General features: G+C 40.4%; 1 protein-coding gene across 1 annotated transcript in view; it reads right to left on the reverse strand.

The window, feature by feature from the left end:
- Positions 1-23164, reverse strand: part of slit3 (slit homolog 3 (Drosophila)) — a 233203-nt gene that overhangs the window by 101301 nt on the left and 108738 nt on the right. Inside the window, exon 5 of the mRNA XM_085365888.1 lies at positions 6195-6266. Within this exon, the coding sequence (XP_085222014.1) occupies positions 6195-6266 (72 nt within the window). The remainder of the gene's footprint in view (positions 1-6194; positions 6267-23164) is intronic.

A 23164-nucleotide genomic window follows, 5' to 3' on the forward strand; every position in this document is an offset into this window, starting at 1 on the left:
GATGGAAAACAAGGTACAATATGAGGACTTGATGGCTGCAAAAGATAAAGAGGCATGTCTGTGTGGGCACTGAGGTGTAATGTCAGGGCATATGAAACAGCTGTATTTTATCTGATGGTCTATGTGTCTTTGTAATCTAAACCAGCAGTCCCCAACCCCCGGGCCTCGGACCGGTACCGGTCCGTGAGTCGTTTGGTACCGGGCGGCGAGAGTTGAGGCTCAGGTGTGAAATGTGTGGTTTTCAGGGTTTTTATCGGTTTTCAGCGTTATTTTGTTATCGTTTTTATCGTTAACTCTGTTTTCCTGGGTCTTGTCACGCGTGTTATGAATAAATCTTCTTTTTTTCGGTACCGGTACTAGTTTTATTTTGTTGTATTTATCCGTGACACCTTAAAGGCCGGTCCGTGAAAATAATGTCGGGCATAAATCGGTCCGTGGCGCAAAAAAGGTTGGGGACCGCTGCTCTAAACTACAGCGAAATGCCTCCCAACAAAAGTAGCGCACATTACATACACACTAAATGTATACAGAACATAGTTAATAAGCATTACAGTAGCTGATTGTACATATGAAGGCGCAAATGTTCAGTGCCAAAGATGCTCATGAACAGGTTAACATGACAAGAATTCATTTAAACAAAATCTTTAGATATGATAGTATATTACTACATACAAACCCAGGACACAATACACAAATTTTGACACAGTGTTCAGATGTGTCCAAACTTGAAAAATACCCTTATCATTTCTAGTTTGACTGACAGGTAGGATTTAAGGGAATGACAAGACTCTCTGTCAGCACAAAGTATAGGAGCGATCACACATATACACTCAAACGTCTATACACAGAGGACTAGCACAGAGCCTGTCTCCTTAGGTTAGCGTAAGACTGTAGTAATCACATTTGCCAGGTTCTTGGCTGTTTCAGCAAATTAGTCATGTGATAGTGGGGTCGAAAGGGCTGTTGTGTCTATGTGTGCATGGTATACGTGCCTGTGTATGTGTGTGTTGTGCCTGTATGTAAAGGAAACAGTTCAATAAATGACAATGCTATGGTTGCCACTGGGCCGCTTGAAAGAGAAGAACCAGAAGAGAAAGATAGAGACCCTACCCTCTGAGAAACAGAGTGAGACAAAAAAGATGGGAAGACATGGACTGAGATTGAAAGAGGCAGAGGATAGGGTGAGAGCCAGGGAGAGCTGGCTACATAGTGAGAGCGGGAGAGAGAGACATGAGAAAATCAATGCTGTGTCCACCAGGGACAGAATGTCATAAAGGTTTTTTTACTCCGTGGTATAATGGAGGGCTGCAGCCTTTTACTGCAGGAGTCACCTTGTCTAATGGAGGGAGGGATGGAAGGATAGAAGGGAGAGTAGAGAGGGAAACACTGTAAAAGAGGGAGGGAGGGAATTTAGGGAGGTGACTAATTGGAATAAGTTGGAGACTGAAAACTTTTGGAGAAAGCGAAGAGGATAGAATGACGATGGGAAGCGCTGCAGCTGAAGAGTAGAATAAATGAAAATAAAGAATGATAGAGAAAAGAGAAAAAGGATAGAAAGATAGAGAAAAGGGGGAAATTATGAGAGGGGGAGAAGGAAGTCGTGGACTGAGCATAAAAGAGGTGGCAGCGATGGGAGGATAAACTAGAGAAAGAAAGATTAAAAAAACAGGGAGGAGGAGGAGGTGTTATAAGATGTCAAAAAAAAGGAGACGGAAGAAATGAATGATCCTGGCACAGCTGAGTCGGCCGTAAGTTTGACTGAAGAAGAAGAATGAAAAAAGGATTCACCTTGTAGCTCAAAGCTATTTAGTTAAAAACATTTTAAAAGGGGCTGAGGCAATTTATAATCCATTGTGATTTATGTGACATTATAGCTTTGGTAGAAAATGAAGCTCCAAATGTAAACGGAGCATGTACGGCTTCTCTATTTTCATATTGGATTGCAACTGTGCATGTTGCTCCAGTGGGACAGACTGTGGCTATACTGGGGAGCACTCAGGTGCACATGTGAGATGCCAGGAAAGAGCTTTCCCCCTTTTCAGCACATCTTTGGTGGATTTGAAGTCCAGCTTAAAAACATTAATATAAAAATGGTCACAGCTAAGGGATGGAGGAGTTGTTTTCTTTCTGCCACTGATCTTCAAATGGTTGTGAAAGTGAGTCTAAGGTGAAAGAGGTAAGGTGATGTGTAACATTTAGCTTGGATTGAGAAGCGAGAGTGGATTAGATGATCACAGGCCAACCTGAACTCAAAGGTTTGGAGCTAAGCCATGGGAACTGACACTTGCTCACTTACATGCTCACACACACACACACACACTGCAGAGTACAGAGTATAGACAGTTTCAGGCCCATTTAACTTAAGAGTAATAAGCTCCCGTGGACTTTGGCGGCCACATTGAACTTACATCACACTTGGGAGAGGAAACTAAGCAGAGGAGCACATTTGCCTGTAGCCTAACTTTGAATTACCGATCTATGGCAAGATGCATATTAATCAACTCACAGATTGCCCACTGAAAGAGTACAAAAGGCGCATAACTTAGATCTTAATTCACGGATACGCGCATTCCCATTTTGGGATGACAGATTCATATTTGGTCTGTTATACAGAGCTACTGAAAAAAATTCAAACACTTGTAATTCTCTCTGCTGTCCAAGCCTCACTAACTTGTGATTTTACTCATGGGTTGAAATGCTTTGATGAATATAACAGCCCACAACTATACATTCATTTGACATACAAAACCCTCATGTGAAAAGGACAGCTAAAGCGATAGCTGAAGGTAAATGTTTGAATGTCGATTATCAGCACTTGTTAATGATCTAATGAAACAGCATGTTTATGGTTAAGAAAACAGTTTCACCAGTAAGGTTCATTTAGTAGCTGTTTTACGGTGTTTGATAATGTTTTCATCTGTAATTGTCCTATTAATGTTCATCTTGTCTGAGTTGAGTTAAAACAGAACTTCAAAGTTCATTCGCGACATTTCAGCAGCAGTGGAGAAAATAAATCTCACTTCAAGGTCCATTTAGCAGCTGTTGTGGGGCTTTAGAGCCCATAATACGCCCGTCATCAGATGAATGAAATGAAATAATTGAACCACGTGGTGATGTGTTTTCACTTATCTTCATTAGCGGTAGTTCAGAGGATATATATGAGAGATACAACTGGCGAGCAATCAAATATGATCCACCTTTGCATCACCGAAGCGATTATGGTTCATTACTTTCAAGTTAAAATCTGTTTCGGAAACATTTGCATCTTTTTCATTTACACACTTTACCTGCACTATTTGCACAAGTGAAATATGCAGAGAAAACATGTGGTTATTTAGATTTAATTCTTTCCATCTCATTAGCCCCAGGAATACACTTTTCCTTTCGCCTGTCAGTCAGCATCTATGGTAGCGAAATAAGAATCGCCAAAGAATGGCTTTTTATCTTTTCATAGCTTGTAGTTATTATGTGTTGCTATGTGTTTCCGTCTCTTCCTCTCTTCATCTCCTCTGTCATGTCAGATGTGTGATGAAACATGGCAGCAAACTTCAATTTACACAGAGAAGATTTGTTGGCCTAATCTAATGATTTCCGCAGCAACATCAACTTTTATTGTCGCCTGTTTTTCATAAAGCTGAAGTGTCCTGCAGAACCAAATTTCTATTTTTTTTTCTATCTAATGTTTTCCTGAATCTTTTCTCATTTAGAACATTTCCACAAGAGCCTGTCTGGTAGTTTAGAGGCGCCATTGATCAGCTATTATTGATGGGAAGCATTGATTGGGAAGCGTATTGATCTCACTATTGGTGATTAGGAGATCGTGAATATTTGACAGGGGGATATTGAGCATTTGATTTGAGGACAAAACCTTTGTGGACAGGAAGAGTGGTAAGGGAGACAAGCTGATTTAACAGTAAGAAAAGAAGGAATATGGGACCAGGCAAGAAAAAAAAGAGAATGAAGGAGAGAGGAAGGGCAGCAGAGAAGCAGGTTGTAGCAGGTGTACGGAGTAGGAGGTACAAGTTTCTGATTCTGTTTCAAATATAAAAACCACATACGTAGAATGTAATGCTTTGGACTGCATTTCTCAACATAAAATTGCAAAGAAATTGGGGATTTAAATCTAAGGTAAATATTATTATTGTAAGAAATCTCTGTACTAGGGCTGCCACAAACGATTATTTTGATAGTCGACTAGTCACCGATTATTTTTGCGATTAGTCGACTAATCAGATCATGCATCCGTGCAGCTTATTGCACCAGCAGCATCTGCTCTTATATAACTATCATTAGCTTACAGCTTTAAGTGTTTAAGGTATGTGCTAACTAAAAATAAAGACAAGATGATAGTTTATTAAATTTTAATGAAATTTGCAGATTGTTTCGGTGAAGTTTAATAAACTCCTTGCTATCTAAAATATAACAGGACACCGGAGTATATTCTCCAGCATCTCACACTTCTGATAATCAGCTGTCTGCTTGATGTTTATTCAGCTGTGTAAAAACTATAACTTTAATCTCAGCCAAACCGATTTACTCAGGAACAAATAAAATACTAAAAAAAGCCAAACAATAACATTTTTAAGTTATCTAAGTGACTTATATATATTTAACTCGAGTAGCGAAAGACGGCGGTGGGTTTGAAAACAATTTGCCGGGAGTCCGGTGTTCTCACCGCGCTAGTGACCTAGCCCCCGGCTAGCTATCGAGCTAGTGGGTAACAGACGTCTCCGAAAACGTCGGAGCGCTTTTGAAAATATGTGGTGTCCTGATAAACTGAGCAGATATTTGAGGTTTACACAGCTACATTCTCGCCTGAAAATATGTTAAACGTTTATTTTGTGACCCAGAAAGAATAATAAGAGTAATATTAAAACTAACTAGCTGCCGCCATTGTTGGAAACTGAGCTGGGCTGCGCTATGAATTCTGGGACACAGTTTCTTCTTCTTCTTCGGGGTTTAACGGCAGCTGGCATCCTTGTACATGCAGTGCTGCCATCTTCTGTTTCAGTCCATTATTACACTCTTAAATCCTACTACTTATTCCTGCATCTTTTGTGATCTTACAAAGCTTCAAACGACGCGTCGACTATTAAATCAGTCGTCGACGATTTTGATAGTCGACGTAATCGTGACTAGTCGACTAATCGTGGCAGCCCTACTCTGTACACAAGGGAAAGTGTGAAAACCAATACAGAACAGGTGTACCCTGGGACCCTCGATTGGCAATCCACTCAAAACAGACTTGATTCTATAGTGAAACTAAATGCAGACTTCTAAAAACTACTGTCAGGGAATTCAGTGTGTTGATGCATAAACAAGTTTAAACTCTTGCTGAAGTGGAGATATGGGAGCTTCATCAACAAGGCTAAAGCTTTTATCAGCCCACAGTTTAGCCTGCATCCCTGATAGAGTGACAGGCCATTACACAAGGCATGGATGACTGGCACATCTGTGCCAAACAAAACTATACACTGTTTTTACAGTAATAAAAACACACATGCATATGACATAATTTACAGAAAAGCCATTGCTTATATCCGCAAGACATTGCCAAAGATAGAGTGCACAAGTGGCCTGCCTATCGTCCTGAGATGTCATCTTTAGAAACATTTAAAAGATTACAAACTGAAAAATATGAAAAAGAAGATCCTAAAAGGTGAAGCAGCTAAAATTCTATCAAGCGCTTAGTCTTTCCAGTTATCAAAGAGTTAAAGGAGGTGATGAACCATCCTTAAGGAATAACTATTTTTAATTATTAGCTCTTTTAAGTAGGAATGACATTGTTTTATTGTAGCTATGCAGTAAAATTCAAACACCATATGCATCTTCATTATAGTACAAGTGATTTAAAAAGAAATCCATTCATGCAGCTTACTGGATTTAACTTAAACTCATCTGATGCTAGCATATAGTAAACACAAACAATCTGTTATATGAACTATGAACATCCTGTTTTTATTAAAGTTGTATTTTGTTCACATTTAATGAAGTTGAATATATAAACACAGGAGCAATTAAATGGATGAAGTCTAAATGTGATTTTGTGCTTCATGATTGTGTAATAATCCCAGAGAAAATGCAAAAATGTTTAGGCATTTATGAACATTTCCGGATGCAGTAATATACGATACACATGTGATAGGTAGTGGAGAGGAGAAGATGAAAAAGAGAATTATAATAATTGTGCTTACAGGTTCTTGACACCGGTGATCCCTCTGAAAGCCTTTCTTGGAACTGCCTGGATCTGGTTTTCACTGAGGTCTCTGCAGAGAGGGAAGAGGAAGACAAGAGGATGAGAGACAGACAGGGAGAACGGGAGAAAGAGAGAGAGAGAGTGACCGAAGAAGTGGCATTAGTTGAGGTATACACTTAAGATAGGAGTCAAATGATAAACAAAGCCACAACCATTTGATCTAACGCACATACAGCTACACACACACTCACACACACACAGACACACACACACACACACCCAATTAAAGAACAAAGGCACAGAAGGAGAAAGAGATGGAGAGAGAGGGGAAGAGTGAGAGAAAGGATGATATGACATTTATGATCAGTGGAACAATTTGGTCCAAAGAGCTTCAAAGACAAAAGGAACTATAAGAAATATGGCTGGCACGAGTCCATTTGCTGCCTTGAAGAATGTGTGTGTGTGTGTGTGTGTGTGTGTGTGTGTGTGTGTGTGTGTGTGTGTGTGTGTGTGTGTGTGTGTGTGTGTGTGTGAGATTAATGGAGAGGCAATGCAAGGAAAGAATGAGAAACTATGAAGAGAGAATCAGAGTAAAAGACGCGTGCGTGTGTGTGTGTTGCATCTGTGTGTTTCACATGTTTTTAATGTAGAACTTTTTTCTTTCTTTTTTTCTCCTTTACTGGAGCCCTCCGACAGCGCCTCATTGCTCTGGCATTAAAATGAAGCAATCATATTTTTTCTGAGAAACAGAAGAACACACACACATTTTATTACCGTCATTAAGCGATTTATTTATTTTTTCTCCCCTTTAAGGATTTCCATCTTCCTCATTCTCTCAACACACAGTGAACATGGGATTACATGCAACACCCTCGGTTTCTTTTCTCTTCCTGCTCAATAGAGCCAAATGATTTTTGACATGACTCAGCGGCCTTAAATCTATTAGTTTTGTTTGCGGGGAAGAAGAAGGCCTGGCAGGTAATCAGACTTCAGAAAGCACAGCGTGATTACAGGGAGAAAAGGAAAGGTATGAAATATCGCACAGCTGATCGCCTTATATTGCTGCGAGCTAGGCCTGCGTTGAACAATCATACTATACTACACAAAGCCAATCAGCACATTAATACATGGCTGTGTATTTTAGATAGTCGACATACACTTAGAAAATCACAACAAAGCAGCACAAAAGAGCAGCACAACTCTGGACCTTTATGTTTGATTTAGACATAAATACATGCGTACAGATAAGCACTCAGCATGTGACAAACACATTCATAATGTTTTCTTGTCACACAATTAAGGAACACTGCTTCATACTTGTCAGTTTTCACACAGACAATAAAACACGTGTGCCCACACACACACGCACATCTTGGAAGAAATATGCCACGCTCACATACATGCCGTATATGCTTAAGCTATCTAATTTACACTCACACTTGCATTCATGTAGCCTACACAGGAAGAAAATTGGCTGTGCATTATTCCAGAGCCAATCAACTTTTATTAGTGCCGTGAATGTTAATTGGCGAGCCGTGCTCAGAAAACAGAAAACTCATTTCCTCAAACTAACAAGGTTTCATCGTTTTGGATGTTTCCCTTTCAGCCTTGTGTTTTCTGGCTCATTCCTTTTGTTTGACAAGAGATGAGTGTTCCCTGTTTTGTCTCTGCAGGCCTTGATGGGAAAAGTATGTGCCTGGCATTGTGTAGTCTTTAGGCAAAGAAAATGTGTGCTTTTATGTGCAATTTTGCTCAGCACTTGTGGTAACAAAGAGCAGGGGGGGAAACGGCACACATTTGACAGGCAGGAATGGTATTATGATATTTTAATGTGCAGCACAGCCAGAAAATATTCCTTGTGTTTACACTTCTTGTTTTGAAGGTTTTGACACTTTTTGGGTATAGCCATGTTTTGTTTTTTTCCCTTTTTACTGAAAAGAAATTTTCTTCTTCTTTTGCGTCTTTGGTGTTCCCATACTGACATTGACAGAGCAAATAGGAAGCAGAATGCAAAGCTGTTATCAGTCTTGCTTTGTATTGCACATTCACATTCTCTATCATTCTCTAGTATCTATCACTCTCTCCATCCATCTACCTATCTAACAATATCCATAAATCTATCTTGTTTATCTCTTTAATTTGCATCTCTCTCATATGGCCCTGCGCTCTGTGGACTGCTGACAAACAGAGCAAAGAATAAAAACAAAAAGAAAGCAGGAGAATGAGAACAAGATAAAGGAAAAGGCATTAAAAAGTCATATATCAGATGAGTTCCATGGCTAATAAATCTTTTATCGTTTTGTTTACCCACCATATTTATTTGTTATTTCTTCTAACAGAAGGAAAACCATCCAAGTCAAATAAAACCTATTATGAGACTGTGTGTCTCTCTGCCGGCCTTTATGACTCCAGCTGAGTGACTGACACCAGCTCCAGCAGTGCACGGTTTAGGCCCAAATAATAAAACTCATATGTGACAAGACCATGAATGAAGTTTTCATTATATGGATGAGTTCTGGTCATCTGTTTGTGAAAATTATTTTAGGGAAAGAAAGAAAACCAAAGGGGAGAAGAGACGGTGAGAAGGGGGGGGAAGAGAGAGAAAAAAAAAAAAAGAACTCCTGGGTCACCTGTATGGAGAAAAAAAAAAAACAAACAAAAAAAACAAACAGAGGAGGCAGCAAACAACAAAGAGCAACATAATAATAGAGAAAACAAAGCACCATCACAATAAACTAGCTAGTCATAGATATCAATATTTACTAAATAATAAACGATATTGTGCAGCACGCAAGATAGACAGCGCACAGTGTGCTTTGAGGCAGCAGCCAAGAAAGCTTTAGTCCGCGTCTGTGAATACCCATGTGTGCATACCTGTGTGGATCAGCATGCTTGCATTCCAAAGGTTTCTCCATGTAATGATCTGCTAGGGAGTGTGGGGGGGCCACAGCCCCGTCCTCCCGGGTGTGAAGCGGGTATGGAGGAGATCAAAACTCCAGACATCCAGAGGCCCCCAGAACACAAGAGACCATGGAAGACCAACAGAGGGGCAGCCGCGCCACTGTTCCAGTAAGAGCTGAGGAGAGTCCCAGATGAGGGCTCGCCCAGCAGCCGCGGAGCAGAAGTCAGGGGGAGTTGCAGTGACGCGCCCGTGAGCTCCGCCGGCCCCCAGCTGTACCTGAGTGACCGAGCCCCAGGCCGAGAGGCCGGGGGCACCCCACCTCCAAAGGGGCCCGAGCGAGCCCAGGCCCCAGGCCCCGGTTTTCTTTCTTTCTCTCCCCCTCTTTCTCTCATTCATTCCCCCTGTCCTATTTATTAAAAAAAAAAAAAAAAAAAAAAAAAATGACAAAGGATGAACTGAAGCTCTGCCATCACGTAATGTCGCATACTGCTGTTTCTGATGTCATTTAGAAAAAAAAAAAAAAAAAAAAAAAAAAATTATTTTAGGGGTCGCTTTTTTTTTCTTTCTTTTTTTGTTAACTAGCCATGCTGCATCACTGCTTTGGTGACATTTTGTGAATTGAAAATAAAAGACAGACACCTCATCAACATTTTATTGGAGAGAAGAAAAATACGACGTTTTATGTTAGCAAGTAAATCAGGATTCAGTGTGTGATGTGCAAATTTTAATGGGATTTTACACTGCTCAGAATTGACATATTCAGATATTTAAGAATGAAATATTCAAATTGACAGTTCTTGCTGAGACACATTGTGTAGTTTGTTGTGAACACAATGACGTAACAAACTTCACAATGTATGTCAGTCAGTGGAAACCATCGATCCTTTGAGGGCTGGATTCAAACTAAAATTCAAAGTTAAAAAACATGAAATCAAAGTCTGCGCCAACTTGTGTTAATGCGGCTCTCTGGTGTGTGCGACCCTCCAACGTGATTTCTCCAGACCATCACTGACCCATTGCCAAACTGGTCACGGTAGATGATCTTGCAAGCAGCATAGAGAAGAAGAAATTCCAATCCAGAATCTCAAATTGGGGGTTCTGTCATTATAAATATGCTGGGTTTCAAATTCTTACTGTGAATTACAGGCAGTGATGAACAATATGATTTTAGCAACCACAAAGCTATTCAAGCGGTAACAAAACGTGAACTGTGTGTTGCATGGCTAAGATATGCTGTGGTTGGACAAACTGAAATCTGACAATAGGCTTGATCACTGGCATGACTGGCAAAAAAAACCCAAGCAAGCAAATGCTTTGATTGACAGTATAATGTAATTTAGGGAATAATTCAAAGCTTAATTCTGAAAATGTGTTATTTAAAATAAAGTTAACACATTGGAAAAAATCTGCAACACTGAAAACAAAAGCAAAAAATATAACGATAGTCATCAGATTGGAATTAAAATGTTTCAAGACCTGGACAGAGCAGAGGAATTCAACAGTAAAAAACCTCAAAAATTAAATATACGTCAATATTTCTAAATGACCCCCCCACACCCCCAGAAGATTTCACCAACAGGTCTCCATGTATTATTCCTTGCGGTGGGAATAAATGAGAGTATAGGAAACACGATGAAGAAGTAACTCACAGAGCTTATTAATGAACTGACACTATGCTGAAATACTGATAATACAATCGTACACACAAACTGACGCCACAATTCAGTGAATAAACATAATTTTTGCTATTACCTTTTAAATGAGGTTTTGTATTTGCTGGTAGCACAGATATTGTGATGATCATAGACGATCATCTCGGAGTGTAAGTGCTGCAGCATTGCATTACATTTACATACTATTTTTTTAACCTTTAAAAAGACTAAATAAAATATTAAATAACTTAACAAAACGAATGCATTTAAAACCATTCAAATCAATGCAAAATCTACTTAAAATCAAGCATCCACATCGGACCCCAATAACCTATAGTAAGACACCTAGTTTAAAAAGAAAGAAAAAAGAGTTCTGCAGTAATAAAGCAGATGCCGCTTTCTACCATTTCACACAGCTTATACTGAGAGTTATTAAAAATTACCCATAATGCATTCCTAAAATCTGAAGCCATTCACGATCCACAGCTCTGTTATGCCATCATGTAGACGGTTGTCCTCCTCTCATCTCTGTGTGAGGCATACCTGCCAACCTTTGAGTAGAGCATGGCTATGATCAACAGAAGATTGGCCTATGACCCTTGAAAAGGACACTCACTGATTGGCCAGCTACAAAGGCACAAACTCACAAAGCCCAAGCATATAGCGGCCTCATTTGGAAAGTGGAATGGTTTGGACAACATTTAAATTATTGGATTTAGCCTCTTTTTTTGGTCCTCCTCCAATACCACAGCATTTGAGGCAGAGAGCGATTAGTCTCCTAAGAATTCTATTAAAGAGACGGATGGCTGTTTGAATTATGCATCAGTTTCATTAAGATGACAAATTCTGTAAATTATATCAGTGATACTGATTATGAAAACAACTGCATATCTTTGAGAAAGAGAAGGATTTGAAGAACTGGATAGAGATAAGACAAACAATACAAAGTTCACCAAAGTTCACGCATGTTGACTTTCGTATCTGTGGGTGCAGATGAATGGCGAAGTAGACTACAAAGAAAGAAAACAAAAGAACAACAACAAAGGGCATCAGCAGAAGAAACAGTCTTCCATTATCCATTCTGTGTTTGCTATGGCGCTTGACGTACTGTATAATTGATAGAATTTTGACCAAATGTTTCCAGACCTCCTTTCTTTCACTACACAGACCCCCCACTCTCAGTTAGCAGTTTCCAGCCAAGACCTCCCCTCTCTGGGCATGGTGACTCTCTGTGGCCCCTCAAAGTCTGGAGGGATTGAGAATGACACCAAGATCCTCCTGGGGTAGAAGTGTGAGTGTGTGTGCATGCGCGCACGCGTGTGTATGCTCCAAGCCATCACCTCCTCCATATTAAGTTCCATTATTCATGTGAGAAGAAACACTCACCAGGTCACCCTTTACCACTTCGGATATTACTCTTAACCCTTTGATGCACACAGAGAACCACACACACACACACAATAGTCTACATTACTGGCATTAACAACAGCATTTCCATCTTTTGTTCCCATACACAAAAATCAAAAAGTGTTCTTTTTCTTGAGCTATTTCCCCCTGCATTGCTCTGTGTAACAGAAGTCACCAGATCCACCCTCAGGCTCGTCCAGATATGAGTGAGGGCCACTCAGCCCTGAACTATTGACCTATAACATGGGAGTAGAAGCAGACTTGTTTGATTTCATGTGGCTTTGTGTCAGATGGCATCACAGGAGGTCTTAGTTAGACAGAGATGACAAGAAGGGCAGCAAAGGTGTGTGTCTGTGTGTCAGCTAGAATTTGTGAGCCCCTGTGTGAATGAAACAGCAGGCACGTGAGAGTGGATGGGCAACAATGTATATGCATCTGTGTGTGTCTTTTATTAAAAGATGAAGGAGTGTAGCGGACAAAAAGAAAGAGGACTGACCCTTGGCTTGGCTCCAGGGGACAGATGAAAAAGAGACGGGGGAAGAATAGGTGGAAAATTGAGGGAGAGGAAGAAAAGGAGAGAGTAGAAAGACAGAAGTGGCACGATTTATTTTTTGAAACCTGAGACTTTCAATGGTTAGCGCAAGCCTCTTCACTTCTCCCTTTGCTTCTTCCTCTTCTCTCACTTTCTTTTTCACCTCTTCCAGCTATATCACTTTCTCTCTCTCCTTTTCTCTCCCTTGGGGGCTGTAACTGCATTTAATATTGTTCCATAAAGAGAGTAATAAATATCGACTGCTGGCTAGCTCATATTCCCCTTGTTTTTTAAGGCACTCTACTGTAGGGTAAGACCAAAGTCATGCAGCAGGTATTCCAGTGCTTACCGTGTTTACTGCACATGTGATTTAATATCGTATGCCATCTGTAAACATTTGAATTACTAAGGTGTCCTTTATACCATTTAACTTAGTCACAGTTCATATATGTTAAGGTTTCGATGCCACAGATTGTGAGCTAGAAAGTTCAACCATATTCCCGTGGCTGCAAATAAAAAGGTTTAAATTCATATTATACTGTTAAATGACCAGTATTTGTTTTTATTTTATGTCACACTGTGTATATCTATATAGCTTCAGCCTGTATATATGATATTCTCAACACTGACGTATTGGGTGAGGTTAAAAGCTTCTGTTGTTGTATGCTGGGAGAACTTGCTGGCTATAAGCACTGCATATTGGCAGTGCCACAAACATATATCTGGGTGCATTCAAAACTGGACTTAAGCCTTCCCATTATAACCACGGTCTTCAAGTCGCAGCTGCCAAGTGGCTTTAGTTGAATGATTCTGACTTGCAGCAACAAACAGGGGGGATATATTATTCAACGCGTTGGCAGTGTGTTGCAGACAGCAGGACTGCAGCATGGGAATGCATGGTGGAGGTTTTATTTTTTTCATATTTTGAAATCTTAAAATAAACCAAAAGGAATTTTCTCATCGTCAAGCTGTGTAATTCATGTCGTATGGAAAATGATTATGGTGAACGACATTAAATGATCTGTTTTCATTTTTTCAAAGTTTGCACGTTTTTGCTTCGTTCTTTGTATTCATATTCCTTCTTCCACTTGCACTTTACACTGATATGACAGTTGTATTGCTTGTCTTGTCCAGCTCCTGGCAAGAGATGTATGAAGTACACTTTCCAAAATGCAGAATTATCCATAGTGTACATTTCTTCTAGATTGCAAGTGTTCCCTGAAAGCCTTGTATTTACATAATAGTATAAATGTCAGTTTTAGGCAACTGGGAAATGCTGCTGCAAAGATAAATAAAACTACTTCCCATCAGACACATATGACTGTAAAATCTATCTTCAGCATTCTGGCATCTTATAAATGGACAGCTCTAAATGGTTTTTCGTTCCATCCCTCCCTCCTTTTTGCCTTTCTCCTTCCATTCTTTGTAATTCTTCATCAGTCTTTTGACTCGGTGCCCTTGCTACGGCGCCCCATCCCTCCTCCCCGATTCAACTACCCTCCCCATCTCCACTCCCAGTGATTTAATTAAGTGGACCCTTTATGAATAAAAATATTGCCCCCATCTATTGATCATGGCGGATGGGAGGCTGACAGCCCTGGCTGGCTGTAACGGGACAGGACAGCCACTCTTCTTACTCACTCCATTCCCTGGATCTAAGTGTGTGTGTGTGTGTGTGTGTGTGTGGATTTTATAGGTGCGTGTGTGTGTATGAACAGGTGAGTGAGTGACATGGCGTATAATTATGAGTGGGTGTGTATCCCGGCTGTTAAGTGTCTGTGTGCTTGTGTGTCCGTGGGCACATTTGTTGGAGAACCAGCCTTCGGGGAGCTGTAGCATCTAAATCAAACTAAGCGTTCTCAAAAGCTCTCAGGGGCCCTTGCAAATCCTTCGTTGGAGACACACACCTACATAGACACACACGCATGCACACATTCCTCAAACGCCTCCTTTGATACATACACTGCATCAGCATTATAAATGGACATTGTCTGCACTTTTCGTTTCTCTCACTCTCTCCCCTCTGTTCTTTCCCTTCCTCTATCCATCGCTCTCCATACGGCTGTAAGTATCTATTATGTTTTGTCGATACTGTAATTAAATTGGACAGCTTAATGCAATTCTCTGTGATCCATAGGCCTTTATGGATATAAAAGCTTTTCTGGCCCCATGCCCATAAGACGTCCAGCAAATTTAGATGAGTTACTATCGGCAAAAGAAGAAAAAAATAGTTGTAGAGGTTAAGGCAGCAGGGCGCACACATGGTCATTTGTTATTGGCTAATTCACTTTAATGTCCCTGACGCCATTTTGCTTTAATACATTTTCTTATTTGAATTGTCATCCACAGGACTAAGCAATATCACTACTCTGCCTCCTTCTCTTTTTTTTCCTTCTCAGTTCTTCCTTTTCTTCTTCCTTTAGCTAAGCGATACTGCAGGCTCTTAGGGACATTTATGGAGCTAATAAAGGTTAGAGCAGCAAAGGATCAAGAGAGGACATTAGATTGGATGCAGGCAGGAAAGATAAATGGAGGGAAAAGAGGATGGATTAACAGGCTGGTGAGAAAAGATAGAAACAGACTATAAGTGCGATAGATGAAGGGATGGGGGTGCTAGGTAAATTATAGAAAGACGCAAATTAGTATACAGAGAGCTAAGCCGAACCACTTAAACGCTGAGCAATCTTTACCAAACCACCAATTTATATATAACAAAACTTAAACAGGAGCAAAATTGAGACTTTGGTGAAATAATGTTTTGACTTCTTCAAAAAGGTAAACAAAAATGCTGCTGAACCTATAAATTATAAAAATAAACCAAATAAAATAGTTTTAATATCAGTCAGTTGTTTTCATTACTGACATGACAACAGCTGTTTTAGAAGAGATGATTTCACTCTTTATCGAGTGCTGTTGTTCTTGGCGTATTCGGTGCACTCTGAAAAGCAAAGGGGCTGAGTATGTTTTTTCCAGTAATCCTTCAATTAAAATGGAAACACGATAATTAGAAAAAGTGGCTTTTACCAGAGGGGCAGGGATGCTTTATCTACTCACATCAAGCAACAATTTTATCTACTGTAGTAATCAGGGAGTTGTGTGATTATAATCTTTTATAAAAAGAAAGAAAAAAGAAAGAAAAATATATTATATTGGTAGCAGGTAACCCAGCTATGGTCAACAAGCATTGTTGGGTCTCAAGGAGTCATTGAATGTTGGGGTTCAATGGAATGTTAATGGGTTAATTAATTGTTCAGCAGTTCTTAGCAGTTGTTATTAAATACAATAAATATTGATCAAATTTACATGGTATTGGGTTAGCACCATCACACCACATCAAGTGAGGCCTCTCTTTTCTTGTCTGCGTGGCTTCTGTCTGGGTATTCTAGCTTCCTCCCTCAGTCCAAAGCCAAGCATGGGGTTGAGCTAAGTGATGATTCTAATCTGGCCATAGGTGTGACTGGTGACCTGTCCAGGTTACACCCTCTCTCTCGTCCTGTGACAGCTACGATAAGGTCTAGTCCAACGATGGATGGATAGATGGAGTATTGAGTAATGTACCCTGTGAGTAACAGTCACTGTGAATTGCTAGGCCATAAATTGGCATCAATATAATAAGCAGGCAAAGGACTACTCCATGTTAAAATAAATAAATGAAAAAGTGAGCAAGAATCTGAACAAAGAAATGGTTTTAAGAATAATAGGGGTGAAGTGTTAGGGCTGAAAATTCTCATTTTCAGAACGGACAAAGTGCCTTGACTAAATGGATTTTGTCTTTGGGAAACTGTTCATCCAACATAAGGCTGTTAGAGATCCTCTTAATCCCAGACCGCTGTCAAAAATTTTGACTTGATGTGCTCATTCTACCTTATCTGCAAGGTTTACCAAGTATTAAGATAATAGGATAAATGGTTAAACTCCTTATTGTGTCTATTAAATGGCTGGGTGAAAATGATTGATGGCGGAATAGAATATAGGTGCAGCATGGAACAAAGAAGGGAATCTCTCTAAAATCTCAGATGGATGAGCTAAACCAGCTACACAGAAAAACAGATGGATATGCTTTGACGAAGATGGGTTGTTAAGTCGACTAAAAGGAAGAAGAAACCACAAAGAGAGACGAGACAAGTGTTGAGAGGAGGCAACTTGAAGCAATGAGAACAGGGGAGTTTAAAGCTGGCAGGTGATGGAAGAAAAATGGATGACAGGTGAAATAAATGTGAAGGATAAAGGCAACAGCGAAGGGCAGAAGGAAACATCGAAGGGAGCAGAGAAGTCCGGAAATAGGTGAGGGGTGGGAGAAAGTCATGGTGGTAGGAAAGGTAGAAAGGAGAGAGAAAGAGGTGTGAATAGCTAAGCTGACTGTGTCGTTTTGCCTTTACAAGCATCTTGGGAGCACCTCAGCACCCATAAATAATACACAGCAAATTAGCAGATTGGACAGAAAAGGGGTTAGGGTAGCTGAATGCTGAAAAGGTGTGTGTGAGCATGCTGCAGAGAGTGAATGCTTCGATGAAACACGTGCGTGTAAGTGAAAATGCACTACAGTGTATGTGTATTGTGCAAATATCCACATATTAAATATTTTGTTATGCACGTTCAGACTCGTACCATGTGTGTCCTCGGAGCTGTCTGCGTTCATGGCTTGTGTATGTTGCCTGTGTATACGTAAAGCATTTCTCTGGGCTCTGTCTCTCAGCAGGTCAGCGTTGTCAAGGTTACTGCAGGCCATTATGCCAGTGGGCCAATTAACTTTTAGCACAGAAACAGAACAAAAAAAGTGCAGAGTCTCAGTAGTGCTGAAGTTAGAGCAAGAAAGTGCACATGTGCTTATGTTTTCTTTGCCAAATCAACAAGCAGAGAGAGAGATGAAACAAAATAAGACCGTATACAGTTATGATAGTAAGAAAGGGAGAGAAATGAATTACTCAGCTATTGTTGTCTCTGTGTTTGGCACACAGCTGCACGGCTCTTTATTATGCCAAGAAAAAAGAGGTTGAGTCTGTGACCTGAGCACAGCAATGGTGAAGTGAGTAAGAGCTCCTGTGTGTGATGATAATGACATGATGTGTTCCCTTGTAAAGGTTGACACAGTTCCTGCGTGAGAAGCAAGTAAGTGCCAAACTCTTATTAAATCATATTAGAACGTCTGAAACTTTATAACAAAATTACCAGATGTCAAATATTTAATTAGTGTTTAGCAATATTTTGTTAGGTATTACATTTGGTACCAGAGCTGTTCAACTTTCTCGCATCACCTCTGATCAGCTGTGGCAGTTGGCTGCCCCTCCACGGGCCTGAATCTGCTGGAGGTTATCAAAGGGAGTTTTTCCTTTCCACTGTCTCCAAGTGTTTGCTAAAACGGGGTTATTTGATTGTCTGGGTTTTCTATTTGTTATTGTATTATTTAGATTTTCATTCATTTAGATTTAAAATATGATGAAAGTTCATCCCAGCTATAAGCATAGCTGGACTGGCCATCGGGCATACCGGGCATTTGCCCGGTGGGCTGCTGGCGATTTTTTTGTTTTTTTTGTTTTTTTTTGTTTTTCTTCAGGCAGACGCTGCCAAATGTGTAAAAATAACTGAATTGTTTGGCGGTAGCTATGGCATAGCTTCCACAGATTTAGCAACATCAGCAAGTGGTGGAGGCCAGCAGGTGGATAAGGGAAAGGGGAGGCAAGAGGAGGAGAGACCCGAGGCGGCCGCCGGTCATAGTGGCAGAGGAACTGAACTTCAGGTAAGAAGTTATGACCTGCTGTCTATCTGTGTCAGATATAAACCAAGTTTAGTTGTAGTTTGTTTTCGTTGTGCTGACTTTTTACAGTCGCTTAGAATAACTGGTACTGCGTACTAGCTAGCATGACGGAGCTTATATACTGCTGGGCGGGTGCTATGAAGTTAGTGATAGTAAATTTTATTTTATGCTTAAGGTTAGTTTCTCAAACTCCTCAAAATCTTAACAAACTGTGCCAATCCTTACATGTTGCACCAGGCTGATTTATCATCAAAAGTGGAGAAGTCTGTGACAGAGGAGACAGAAGAGCAAGAGAGAGATGGAGATGGAGAGATGACTTTATGTCATCCATGAGGGATGCGTTTGATATATGTTTCACATATTATAGCCCAACAAGTTACTCATAGCAATTTAAATACGAGCAATCAGTTTTTGGCAAATACTGGAAATCAGTTTTTGGCAGACAATCACTTTTTGGCACAACACCGGCTATTGCAGTTAATAATACAACAGCTTCTTGCCATTTTTTATGTTTCTTTTTATCGCTGTGTAACTGAGTTCAATTGAAAGCCTGCTTGCGCTAGTTCCTCTTGCCACAAGTTCCCAGAATCCTTTGCGGTTTTACCCCTGAATGACGTCACATTTTTGGTGGGCCGGTCTCTAGTCAAAATGCCCGGGCCGATTTTTTGTCCCAGTCCAGCCCTGGCTATAAGAGAAATATAATGACATTTTGGGTCTTGAAGTTGTGACATGATGAGAGCAAAGGATACTGTTGATTGACATAGGTCAGGATGGAAAATATGTTAAAGGGTAACCCACGCGGCCAGAGCCTGAAATGTCAACTATTGATTAACTGTCAGCTTCAAATGAATGACTGTTTTAGACTTTTTTTTTTGTTTGGCCAAATTTTGGCAAGAACATTATTCTAGGCTTCATCCTTCAGGCCACATATTTCTGAGAGTATTTACTAACAGGTGGTCGGTAATAGTAATTGAGATTTATTTGCAAACGTGTGAGCTGGATTACTATTAATGCAGAAAAAATGTTTCAAAGAGGTCACTTTATTTTTTTTATTTGTATTTTTTAACATTTATTTATTGGTTTTAACAGGTTTTACATGATATAAAGAGGTCACTTTACATCTGAATTTTCCTAAATGCAAAAGAAAGAAAGAGAGGCTTTTACAATACTTGTATCTGTCTGAGTATTCTTGGTGAAATAAATTGATTGTGATGGCAAACAGAGAAGACTGTCATCCTCCCTTCCCATGCAGTGGTGGGCTAATTCCTCTGACAGACTGTCTTCCACAATGGCTGCTGGCTGCTGTCTCTTAGCCTGAGGGCCTGTCTAGTGTGTGTGTGTGTGTGTGTGTGTGTGTGTGTGTGTGTGTGTGTGTGTGTGTGTGTGTGTGTGTGTGTGTGAGTGTGTGTGTGTGTGTGTGTGTGTGTTTGAGAGAAAGGAGGAGATACATAAAAAGAGAAAAAAGGGGAAATGGAGAAAAGGAAAGAAATGAAAGACAAAATCAGGGGAGAGAAAGCACTTTTTTGTACCTATGTGTGTCTGTGAGAGAGTGTGTGTGGTTGCTATGCTGTCTCTAGGCCCTAATCTCTTTAGTAAGCCCCATGATCCAGTTAGAAACAGCAAGTGGCTAATGTCAGGGCTAACTGGAAGAGAGGGATCTATGCGGGTGTGTGCGTTTGCAGTAGTTTGTGTGTGTCTCTCTTTGACTGTATCCATACGCCTGTTAAGACTATCTACCTGAAAACACAAGTGTTTGTGCAACGGTTGAACAAATGTTGTTGTATGTGCGAGGATATCTACTTGTTGTATTATTTTCTGAGTGTGTGTGGTTTATGTGTGTGCCTTGCAGGGTGTGTCTAAAAAGCAGCAGTGCCCATTAAGGCTGAGAGATTAGATTGAGTGGATCCAGATTCTGCGCTATTGTTCCTCTTCAGCAGGCTTTCTCTGTGGACTAGTGAAAAAAAGAAAAAAAGAAGAGGACAGGTGCAGGAAATGGATTTTACTTCATTTGACTGCTTGGCTCGATACTGTAATAGACAAGAAAAAAAGTAAATGGTGTTTAACATCTGGTCACTGGTGAGGAATTCTAACATTTAACAGGTATTCTCAGTAAGATGTAGAAAAATATGGTTTTAAGCTACAAAACCCTGCTGCTCGTTCTAATACACCAAAGACGTTTGTGTTACAGTTTAAACACAAGCTTAAATGGTACATAGGGTGTAGCTGATTTTTCTTTCTTTTTGGAACATATTCATTTTGTTGAAAAAAGGATATAAATAGGATAGTCAAAATGATCTGGCAAGAAGTCATGTTGGATATTTGTTTCACTTAACACATGGCATATAGTTTATTCTAGGCCAATATGGTTCCAAGGCTGTGCATTACCTTGGTAAGTGACTTCATTCCACACACTAGGCATTCCCTGCAACATGACAAATGTTGTAAATGTGCTTGAGAGTGTTGTGACATGATTAAAATGAACGTGGTGATCAGTGGTTTTGTCACAGAGGGTAAAACTGCAGCTAACTCACCTTCTGCCACAATAAACGATAAGATGCTGACACTTCAAAAATGATGAACACTCGCATGCATGCATAATTGTAATGACTCTTTTTTGTTTTTTCTCAGCTTGTCTGTCGTTACACCTGCATTTCACATCGGTCTCTTCAGCTCCACTCAGTTACTGTACAAGAGAAAAAAGAAAAAACCTGTCCTTCTCAAATTGCATTATGCCAATCCTTCATTCCAGAAAATCCAGCTCCAAAAACACCTCATATAACAGCATGCAGCAAATGTAGTCCACCTCAAACGTTGAGATATGAAAATCATTCATGTCCCTAGGGAATATATAGAGGAGAATAAAGGATGGATGCAGACAGACAGAAATTGAACCAAATTCTCCCCTCCCACCCAATCACACTCCAACACAAATCACTGGCCTTGCCGCTAATTCACGGGGGAATATGGTGCACAGCGCAGGCCTTGGCATATGGCATAGGGTGTGTGCGTATCTGTGCAGAAGTGTGTGTTAGCATACTGGGAGATGAGAGTGCAGGGAAGAGAGAGAGAGAGAAGGAAAAGATGATTTAGGAGTAATGAGAGCTGGTAAAATCATAGTGCCCAGCGGCATTATGGGACTAAATCTAATCTGCTAATGGAGAGGGGAGGTGTGGGTAGGGTGGGGTGGGAGGGTGATGGAGGGGGAAGGAAGGGAAAGAGTAGGAGGGGAAGATGATGAAGAAGTAAAAGGACAGCGAATTCGGAGGTGAAGGTAGGAGAGAGAGCAATGGATGGAGGGCAGGGAGGACAATAAAGAACAAAGGGATAAAGAATGAATATGAGTGCAAGAAGAAGAGAACATTAGTAAGAATGGCAAAGTAGGAGGGAACAGTCTAAGTAGAGTAACATGAGCGATGAAAAAAGGAAACGTGGATGGAAATGAAATCAGAAACTAAAGGACAGTTAAAGAAACCAAGGTGAAAGAATGCAGATGATTACCATTATCCAGAAAAGAGGGGAGTTAAATGTGGGAAGAAAGGGGTGGGAAAACAGGAAGTACACAAAACATAACCAGAATAAACAGTAAGCAAAAAGAAAGGCAATTTTTTTAAGAGTCAAGAACATACTGAAATGATAAAAAGGGCTGCATATGTATGTGTCAGAGAAATAACCTCGGCATTAGGAGGGCAGGACCCAGGAGAGGACAATCGCCGCACATCGATCGGTCTACACAATCGTCACTCTGTCCTGTCCATGCGCAGACTGGCAAAGTTTGAACACACTCCTCCGTATGTGCAACAACATAAACACCCCAGACCATGCTCATTGTCACTTTCTCTGCCTCACACACACACACACACACACACACACACACACACACACACACACGCGCGTTCTTATAGACTCACACATTCAGCAGAAGGCAGCTATTGAGAGGTAATTGCCCCAGACTGTTAATGCTTTCCAGGATAAAACTACACCAGCCTTTACAAGGCCGTGATAATCTCACAACTTTACGTCTTTACCTCAGCAAATGGGCTGACAACCACATCACAGCCATCCCAAATGCATATACACACACAAGATGCAAGAAGTGAATCTAGAACGAGATTCAATGTGTCCAATATTGTTTGAGCTACTGGAGTTGTTGTACTTAAAAATTTGGAATTGCATAAATAATGTATAAAGCAGCAAACCAATCTCTGCCCGACAACATTCAGAACTTGTTCTAAATAAGATCAAAACATTATGACCTGAGACCCAGCAAGCTGCAAGTAAGGACTAATGTAAAACATCACAATTTTACACATATTGAATATAGGAAATGTTTCTCTTAGGCTACGTTCACACTGCAGGCGAAAACGCATCAAATCCAACTTTTTTGACCCTATGCAACCCATATCTGATCTTGGTGTGACAGTGTGAACGGCACAAATCCCATATTTTCAAATCCGATCTGGGTCACTTTCGTATGTGGTCCTGAATCCGATACATATCTGATGTTTTAGAAAGCGACTGCTGTTTGAATGATCATGTCGCATGAAATCCGTCTTTTACGTCACTGACACAAGACAGACGCCAATTATCCGCGCCGGAGAAGACATCGCGAACGCTTCCTGGCCATCCAGTGAAACTGACAGAAATCTGCAACTTGTAGTGTGAAGAAGCAGACAAAAAAAAATCGGATTTGATCAAAAAATCGCAATTAAGCTTTAAGACC

This window comes from Diplotaxodon limnothrissa, linkage group LG2 (genome assembly GCF_057381915.1).
Source record: "Diplotaxodon limnothrissa isolate DT_005_m linkage group LG2, D_limnothrissa_male_GT1.1, whole genome shotgun sequence".
Lineage (NCBI taxonomy): Eukaryota > Metazoa > Chordata > Actinopteri > Cichliformes > Cichlidae > Diplotaxodon > Diplotaxodon limnothrissa.